This window comes from Thunnus albacares, chromosome 20 (genome assembly GCF_914725855.1).
Source record: "Thunnus albacares chromosome 20, fThuAlb1.1, whole genome shotgun sequence".
In the NCBI taxonomy this organism is placed as follows: domain Eukaryota; kingdom Metazoa; phylum Chordata; class Actinopteri; order Scombriformes; family Scombridae; genus Thunnus; species Thunnus albacares.
The window spans coordinates 27,571,846-27,582,079 of record NC_058125.1 but is presented as its reverse complement, the minus strand read 5'-3'; the positions used below and the strand labels follow the sequence as shown (position 1 = coordinate 27,582,079).

Below are 10,234 nucleotides of genomic sequence, written 5' to 3'. Positions count from 1 at the left end.
GGTTGACATCGTGCTGTTGGTCTGTGAATCCAGGAACACCACCTCTGAAGACCATGAAAACATTAAGTCCTTTCTAACTCAAATAGTCAACAACTTCGACATCGGCCCTGACAAAGTCCAGATCGGTAATATTTTTACTACTACAACTATTCACACTACTGCTCCTGGTACTATTACTACTACTGCTTGTGTATAAAGTACTCAAAATACTAAAATCTTTACAGCACAATGTTAAAATATTCAAATACAGGTGCAGGTCCCGAATTCAAAATGAGCAACAAAGCAGTAAAATGGGACATGATAACCAGAGTATTCAAGGTTATGGCTGATGTGAGGATAAAAGGATCATACCAGTGGTTTTACATGTTTAAGCTAAATAACTGCTGTCTGCATACAGCCTCCATTACTGCCAGTTATTTCCCAAAACATGCAGACATATTTTAGCTTTTGTATTAACTTGCAGAATTCTCAAAATGTTCAAAATGAAATGTTCAGGTGATACACCTACCTTAAAATTCAGTGCTTCATCTACTGAAACACACATTTATAACTCATAGTAATTATGATTCAGCTTGTAAAACAATCTTTTATCCAGACACTGATTTCCATGGTGGAGATATACTGTACATTCCTTCTGTGTAGGTCTGTGTTGGATCAGTTAGCAGGACAGATGTTCTGACTGAACAGACTCTGTGAAGCACACCGCATTTCTGAACAAAACATTCTAGCTAGGAGGGATGCACAACTTTGTCATGTTGGTTCATCCACAGCATCACTGCCTCGCTCCAACTCCTCCAACAATGGTGTCAATGTCCATTTCCTCCAGGAAGGAGACTCTAAAGTCATGTACCAGAGTCAGACAGTAGACTCAGGGGTTATTAGCCTGTTAGTCTGTTGGTCCTACTGGACTGAACTGCTGGAATGGTCCTTTAAGTCCTTTGGTCCCTCTATGCATATGCAGATTAGTACAGACATCAGTGTGTGTGAGACATGTGATGTGTGTGTATGAGTGTTGGTGCAACGATGACAACAAGATAACAGTAATAACAGTAATAAACCAACAATTATCATTATTATCATTGTTATTCTCATTATCATTTAAAATCAAAAGCTGGGCCAGTGTGTCAGTTTCACACATTTCTGTGTTTTTACCGCAGGTCTGGTTCAGTACGCTGACAGTTCAGTGACCCAGTGGGACCTGAACACCCACCAGACCAAACAATCCCTACTGGAGGCCATAGCCAACCTGCCACAGGAAGGAGGAGACTATGACTACTACACAGGTAATTTAACAGCAGGCTGTCTGATCCACACCAGCTTTGCACTGTGAGGGACTGAGACAGAGACTCTGATTAGATCCAAATATATTTACTTTCTGTATTTAGGTCTGTCAGTATTTGAAATACTTGAAGTATTTATAGTATAGAATATAATGAATATATCCAGCAATTTGTGAATGAAATTCACTCTCTTGACAGATCAAGAAAACTGTGTCTGCTAACAAATAACATCTTCAGAACAGACTTCAGATATAATTATTATTAATATTATAATTGTAACAATAATAGAAATTACCGTCATCATTTATCCAATTTCTGTTGTAACTCTACTATTTCTGGAATCACCATAAATGAAAATACTTTTTACTAATTTTATCTGAAGTCTGTTCTGAAGATGTTATTTGTTAGCAGAGACACAGTTTTCTTGATCTGTCGAGAGTGAATTTCATTCACAAATTGCCGGATATTTGTGAATGAAATTCACAAATATCCTGTTATTGTAATAGTCTTATGATTATTAATATTGTGATATAACATTATTGTACAGTATCATGGTATTATATTATATATCACACACTGCTGATGCTGTTATAGTGATAGTGATTGTAATAATTATAATAATACAAATAAAAGTCTCACAATAGAATTTGAAGCTCTGTGATTGGATGTTTCTGACTGAAATGCATCTTGGGAGTCGTAGTTAACTTCTCTCTTTCAGTTTTTATGTCTACAGGCTTCTAGCTTTGACTTTTTATCAAAGAACCAGAAATTTTGTTACACAGGTGTTGAAGTGCTGCAGCTGTCAGTCACCTAACAGTCTATGAACAAAGTAACGGGACCTTTATGTCTGGAACAAGCAACACATGAAATAAAGTCTCTGTATCTTTTAAAGCCTCTTTATTTCTGTCATACAGGAAGAGCTCTGAGGCGCATCCAATATGATTTGTTTCAACCCGATGAGGGAATGCGTTCAGACTCCCAAAAAATTCTCATCCTGATTACTGATGGAGAGTCTGAGGACGACGTATCCCGCCCCTCACAGCACCTGAGAGACTCTGGCATTGAGATCTACACTATTGGTGATTGACTTTCTCTCTGCAACTCTGAAACTACATTATTTTACCATGAAAGAATAATGTGACATTAACATGAATTAAACATGATATTTTGCTACAATGAAAACGTTAGTTAGTAAGACTCTTAAGATGATGTGTATGACTGCATTTATAGTTTATATCAGTTAATGTCTCACATTATTAAATCAAGTCTTTTAATAGTGGGCTGAAATGAATTAAACCAATCTGCTGCTCACAAGGAAGAAAGTAAATCTAAATATGTGGTGTGCTTTGGTAGTGATAATGAAGGACATATGATTTCTGTTTAATGGGATTAAAAATGCACAACCATCAGCATGTTCTGTCAATTCAGGTTTAATTAAGGAGCAGGAAGCAGCAGGAAACAATAATTTTATTACTTTTCCAACCAAATTGTTTTCTTATTTTAAGTTTTTATGGTTCAGTTTTAACATTTTTCTCTCAGGTGTAAAGAATGTAAACGAGGCTCAGCTGAGGACCATCGCCTCAGATCCTGATGAAATTCACATGTTCAGTGTCATCGACTCCTCGTTCCTCCTGGACATCGTTGCCAACCTCAACATCAACCTCTGTAACAGTGTCAACAGCTCAGGTAGGCAAAGAGTCTGTTATCATCAAACAGTGATACATGTTAACACCACACTGATCTGCTGGTGTCAGAATTAATCTTTAGATATCAAGTTTTAAAAGCTGTTAAACATCACTTCAATTTTGGATTCTTGCAGTTAGATGTAAAGTTATTTTATTGCTGGTTAGTACTTTCTTTTAATCTATTGTATAAGAAAATCAGAATATTGTCAGACTCAGGTATGATAAAAGAGAAAAGATCAGAAAATTAATCTATAAAACCAATAATGGACTTGAATGGCCTTCGTAATAAAATGAAAATAATTTTTAATGGCCCTTTCAAGGCAAAGAGCCGTCTTTCAAAAGATGAAAATGAGATTAGTATCGCTACACCACATCCATGACTGGTTATTCTGGGCTGAAGAAGGAGAAACTGGTGGTGAATATTCAACAAGTCAGACATTGTCACCCTCAGATAGCCAAGTTTCTGTTATCAGAAAAAAGTCAAGGTTATTAGAAACAATGAGGTCATTACAAATAAAAGATCTGAAGAATAATAATCTGACATTGTGTGAAATAAAGCTAATGTGTCCTGATTGATTAACAGCAGCCACCAGAGGCAGCAGTGAACATAGGAAAGATTATTCCTGTTGACAGATCGATGAGGGAGGTATTTGACCTATTGTTGGTAACTACTGGGATGCTAAATACAGAGAGAGGATTAAGAGCTAAATGTGGGGATAGTCAGTCAGTAGGTAGGACACTTATCTGTGAGATGAGCTTTGTTTCTAGTAGACTTGTCCGTCCTTTTGAGATGTAGGTTATCAGTTTTGAAGAGATCTCTCCTTGTCCAGAATGAGTCAGAACAACTATTGAAGCCATAACCAGTTGCAGTGCAGTAATCATGTATCCACTGGTCTATGCTACAGAGACCACTGAACCACTCACAGCCTTCCCTTAATGTGGGGATCAGACCAGAAAAGACACACTAGACTTTCAGCTGTTTCCAGTATTTCAAAGTCCTGTTGAAGTTTTATAAATTGTCTGAGCTTAATGTCATTTGTACCAACATGGAATCACAGTGTGGACAGTAGGATGAAGGTCCAAGATGGAAGGGATGTATTCAAACATGTCCGAAATTTGGCACTGGAAAAACAGTTTGGTAGTTTTTGCCTAATCATTGAATCACCAATCAAGAGGTACTCAGGGTTTCTGTAGCTCTTGTTGTACACGGAGAGATTAGAGGGTGCACCGATGGGGAAGTGCTCAGGCCGATCAGTAAGAGTGACCAGCAGGACATCTCATTACTACGACTCATTGTGAATTACTACTCTCATTATGAAACTCAACAGCAGGAGAGACTAACACAGGAACATTTTCTTCTGATTAATGTTACTGGAGAGCTGTTGAAGGAACCAGGAAGGAGACCCTGCTTCTTGACCCATCAAGAAGCCTCCCTGGTGGAGGTCCTGGGAAGGTGAAGACATGCCGTCGGTCAGTTCCTCCAGCACGGTTAAAGAGTCAGACATCGTCATATCCTGTGGGGTCAAATAGAAGAAGAAAGACCGTAAGCCTTCACCTGACAACAGTTGCCCAGGAGGGTTTATTTAGTGTTTTTTCTCAAGCAGTGAATCCATTTTCTTCCGACACAAAGGCCGAGGCACCTGGAGTAACACCAGCCTCCAGTGCAGCCAACTGAGAGCCAAGTTGAGCCTGCCTTTGAAGGAGTTCATGTTAAAAATAATGTTATCCCAACAAATGTCTTTTAACATCATAGGTATCTGTAGGCCCTCTTCTGCAGAGGACACTTTCTATGATCAACTCACAGAAGTCTTGAAAGAGTGCAACACAGAATTATTACTTATGGCTGATTTTAAGGTAAAAACTAAAAATGATCACAGAGAAATTCCAACTAGAACAACTAGTAAAAGGCCCAACTAGGATTGAAAAATGCTCCAGTACACAAATCGATCTGATATTTACTAACAAACCAGAAAGAATAACTAAAAGTTATAATTTAATCACTGGCTTGTCAGATCATAACCTAACCCTATGTGCCAGAAAACTGACTAAAAGTAAATTTAGGACCACAGCAACTAAGACAATGATCCGTCAATGCATACCCAGAACTAAGCAAGAATTTACCAATGAAATTAACTGGGATGATGTTCTGTCCTCTGATAATCTGGACTATGGCTGTGATACTTTTACTCAGAGAATCAACTCTGTGAGAGAGAGATTTAATGTGAGGATACAGATAAAATCTAAAAAAAAAAAAAAAAAACAACAACAAAAAAAAAAAAAACAATTTACCGTGGTTTAATGAAATTTGTGGAAACTAATAAAATCTAGAGATGCTGCACTAAGGAAGGCATTTAAAACTAGAAGAGACACTGACATGCTGATTTATAAAGGTTTAAGGAACAAAGTTATCCAAGAGCGAAGAGAAGCTAAACCTTGTTTTTATCTCAATATTTTGAATGAGGCAAAAGGCAACAGTAAATTGATCTGGAAAAACATTTATAATCTCACAAGGAGGGACCCAAAATTTTTAGGACATTTTAAACTCAAAGTACAGGGAAAGTTAATTGAAGATCATCTTACTGTTGCTTCTGTCTTTAATAATTTTTTTCTTGAGTCTGTAAATCAGTTAGGAAAAATTGGATATTGTTCCTATAGATGCTACAGGTCAGGTTTTAGAAACTAATGAGTTACAAGTAAACAAAATCATCAGCTCCTTAAAAAGCTCTAAAAGTAGAGATGCTTTCCAATTTGACACCATGTTTGTTAAATCACACAAAGATATTTTAACTCCCCCTATTGCTCATTTAATTAACTTGTCTTTTAAACACAGCTCCTTTCCTGATGACTGGAAATGTGCCATCGTCACGCATATTTTTAAATCTGGAGACCACCTTGAAGCCAGTAACTACAGACCAATAAGTATACTGCCAGTACTCTCAAAGGTTGCTGAGAAAGTTGTCATTAAACAACTGACAACATTTCATAATACAAGCAATTTTGGTCTACATTGTATGCAGTTTGGCTTTATAGCAAATCATTCCACTGAAACTGCTACCTTGCACTTAATAGAGCAAATTAAATCAAGACTTGACAAAGGAGGAGTAGTTGCTGCTGTATTTTTAGATCTGCGTAAAGCATTCGACACAGTCAATCATGATGTTTTAATATCAAAACTCTCTAAATTTAACTTCTCATCTAGAGCACTGGTATGGATGTCTTCATATTTATCTAATAGGAGACAAAGTGTTAAAGTTGGTGACACACTGTCCAGTAACATGAAGTGCACAATGGGTGTTCCACAAGGGTCAGTGTTAGGTCCCCTATTATTTAGCCTATATATTAATGATCCCCCTCAACAGTGTCATGATGCAGAACTACAAATGTATGCAGATGACACTGTTGTGTACACACATGCAAAAACAGCTGAGTTAGCTGCTGCTAAGCTAACGACTGCATTGGAGAGGATCACACATTGGCTTGATGAATCATGTCTGAGTCTAAATGTAAACAAGACAAAGGGTATGTTTTTCTCTAAGACTATGGTATAACCTCATAATGCTGATATTCTCATGAAAGGTGAAAAAATTGACAAAGTTACTGATTTTAAATATCTTGGTGTGACACTGGATCCAAGTTTGAACTTTAAGAAACGTGTTAAAAAAAACAGTTAAAACCATAAAGTACAACTTAGCAAATTTTAGACATATTAGAAACTGTCTCTCTTTGCAGCCAAGATATTTACGCCGATATGATTCTTTCCCAGATGTCTTATTGATCACATGTTGGGGGCAGGCTGGAGAAACAGCCATAAAACCTCTTGAGTCCTTATACAAACAAACTCTAAAAACTCTGGACAAAAACTCAATGCATTTCCATCACTGTAGGGTTCTGGAGAAACACAATTTACTGAGCTTTGACAATTTTAGATTATTCTCAAATTTGTGCCTAGTATATAAAATGTTTGATGGTTTGGCCTCCTCCACTATGTGACTTTGCGTACACATGCACAGTAAGTTCTATTAGATCCACCAGAATATCCTCTATACATGATTGGACCATTTCATCACACTGCATTTGGACAGTCAGCTTCCTCTGTGAAAACCACCACTCAGTGGAACGTCCTACCTGATGATATGTAGAGCTGCAGTTCCATCAGTACATTCAAGGCCAAATTAAAAAATCAACCAAAGCCGAATCAGCTGTGTGACCACTGAGTCTAGTTTACATTATTAAGTTCTAATTGACATGTATGTGATGTGCTGTTGTGTGTAGCTTTGTATTTTGTATTTTGTATGGTGTGTTCAATGTGTTTTTTTTTTTTTTTTTTTTTTTTTGCTTTGTACTGTTTGTTGTTGTGCTGTTGTATGTTTTGACTATGGGGGACTATGGATGCAAATGAGCTTCGAGCTAATTCTGGTGCAGTGCATCTTTAATGTTTAAAACTGCACACTGTCCCATTCAATAAATCAAATAAAATCTCTCCAGACTCTGTCAGGCTGGTGAATGGGAATAGTCTGTGTTCAGGCAGACTGGAGGTGAAGTCTGAGCAGTCATGGTCCTCAGTGTGTGAAGCTGACTTTGACCAGCAGGATGCAGAGGTGGTCTGTAGGGAGCTCCGCTGTGGGGCTCCTTCAGTCCTCCAGGGGGCGCTCTATGGAGAAGTGGAGGCTCCGATGTGGACCAAAGAGTTCCAGTGTGGAGGCCATGAGTCTGCTCTCCTGGACTGTGGAAGATCAGACTCAGCTAGAAGCACCTGCTCACCTGGCAAAGCTGTTGGACTCACCTGCTCAAGTAGAAGAGGAGCTGCAGCTTTGATTTGGCTTCATTTCTGTTCTAATGAAACTCACTTTATTCTTTTACTGATGACTCTCTTGTTTCTGTTCAGAGCCTGTCAGGTTGGTGGGAGGACCCAATCGCTGTGCAGGTACACTGGAGGTGAAACGGGGAGAGTGGAGACCAGTGAGTGACTCTGACTGGTACATGAGTGACTCTGACTGGACCCTGAAGGCAGCAGCTGCAGTCTGCAGAGATCTGGAATGTGGCTCTGCTGTTTCAACAGGAAGCAGAGATGAATACTCATTCAGATCTGTATGGAGGATCAGATCTTACTGTGTTCAGTCTGGATCTGCACTGATGGACTGTGCATCATCATCTTCCTCTTCCTCCATCGTGGAGCTCACCTGCTCAGGTAAGTCCATCAGTGACATCATCTATGACAGTAATATTTTCCTTCCTCTGTCACAGTGATAGTCACTGGTTTCCATTGGACTGAACTGTAAACTTATCCAGGACGACGGCATCCTAAAGGGTAGAGAAGTTAGCTTGTTCCTGGAGGCTCATTGCTTCAAACTGAGACAATCTGCAGCTTTAAGGATATTCACACTACAAGAGAAAGCAGGAGTAGTAGTAGTTTTGAGTTACAATATACTGTATGTATATGATATTTAATCATTAACATTAACAGTGTAAACAGACCAGTTTGCTGCTCTCTGTCAGCCCAGTGTCAACATGATGATCAGATGTACTGACTTCAGACTAGTGATCAGTTTCATTAGGATTCTATCAATACTACTACTCTCATCAATACTCCTTATCAGTTCTTTTTCATCACAAAAGAATCTTTACTACTTTTAAATGATTATTTAAATAATATCATAAATCCAGAACAGGATTATAATGTATTTATATTTTTATCTCAGGTTTTTAACTGTTTAATACTGGATCCAATTCAGAACCAGGTTTCAGGGGGCATCCCTACCTCAGACCAGCGTTAACAATTACAGTTCACTGTAGTCTGAGCTGTGGTCTGATAGCATGAGCTGCTACTGCTGAAAGCAATAATCTGACAGAGGAAAACAGGAGGAGTCTAATTCAGATTAGCTGACAGTGATGACAGTAAATAAATAAATACATCAATTCATGTTAAATAGATATAAACATTCAGGTAGTCCATCATCAAATGAAGTGATGCTGCACTAACAATAACAAACACACAATGAACATTAACAGTTTATCTACAACTTCCTACAACAATGTATCTATCCATTTATCCACAACGATGTGTCAAAAACCAACAATCATCAACAATTTATTAACAGTGTATCGCTTTGTGTGTTTGTGTGTGTAGATAACTGTATGTGAGTGACTGAGTGTGTGTGTATTGTGTTTCCAAGTGTTTCAGGTTGTCATTAAAGCTGTGGAAGTCTTTGGGTGTGACTTCCATGAGGTCTTGGAGGTGTTTGTATTTCATCTCCTTGATCTTCTGGCTCTCTGTGTAGAGTGGTGTGTCTGCAGGTGTGACTGCAGGTGTGTCTGCAGGTGTGACTGCAGGTGTGTCTGCAGGTGTGTCTGCAGGTGTGACTGCAGGTGTGTCTGCAGGTGTGACTGCAGGTGTGACTGCAGGTGTGACTGCAGGTGTGTCTGCAGGTATGACTGCAGGTGCGACTGCTAGTGTGACTGCAGGTGTGACTGCAAGTGTGACTGCAGGTGTGTCTGCAGGTGTGACTGCAGGTGTGACTGCAGGTGTGACTGCAGGTGTGACTGCAGGTGCGACTGCAGGTGCAACTGCAGGTATGTCTGCAGGTGTGTCTGCAGGTGTGACTGCAGATGTGACTGCAGGTGTGTCTGCAGGTGTATCTACAGGTGTGTCTGCAGGTGTGTCTGCAGGTGTATCTGCAGGTGTGTCTGCAGGTGTGTCTGCAGGTGTAACTGCAGGTGTGTCTGCAGGTGTGTCTGCAGGTGTGACTGCAGGTGTGTCTGCAGGTGTGACTTCAGGTGTGACTGCAGGTGCGTCTGCAGGTGCGACTGCAGGTGCGACTGCAGGTGTGTCTGCAGGTGTGACTGCTTGTGTGTCTGCAGGTGCGACTGCAGGTTTGACTGCAGATGTGTCTGCAGGTGTGACTGCAGGTGTGACTGCAAGTGTTTATGCAGGTGTGTCTGCAGGTGTGACTGCAGGTGTGTCTGCAGGTGTGACTGCAGGTGTGACTGCAAGTGTCTATGCAGGTGTGTCTGCAGGTGTGACTGCAGGTGTGTCTGCAGGTGTGACTGCAGGTGCGACTGCAGGTGCGTCTGCAGGTGCGTCTGCAGGTGTGACTGCAGGTGCGTCTGCAGGTGCGTCTGCAGGTGTGACTGCAGGTGCGTCTGCAGGTGCGACTGCAGGTTTGACTGCAGGTGTGTCTGCAGGTGTGACTGCAGGTGTAACTGCAAGTGTTTATGCAGGTGTGTCTGCAGGTGTGACTGCAGGTGTGTCTGCAGGTGTGACTGCAGGTG

The 10,234-nt window shown here is 40.0% G+C and overlaps 1 protein-coding gene across 1 annotated transcript; it reads left to right on the top strand.

Moving 5' to 3' along the window:
• The first annotated feature begins 2,055 nt into the window (after positions 1 to 2,055).
• Positions 2,056 to 3,061, top strand: LOC122971147 (collagen alpha-1(XII) chain-like). The gene is made up of 2 exons (XM_044337679.1): positions 2,056 to 2,359; positions 2,820 to 3,061. Exons 1-2 carry the CDS (start codon positions 2,101 to 2,103, stop codon positions 3,038 to 3,040), a joined length of 480 nt encoding a protein of 159 aa, XP_044193614.1. The 5' UTR covers positions 2,056 to 2,100; the 3' UTR covers positions 3,041 to 3,061.
• The last annotated feature ends 7,173 nt before the right edge of the window (positions 3,062 to 10,234 follow it).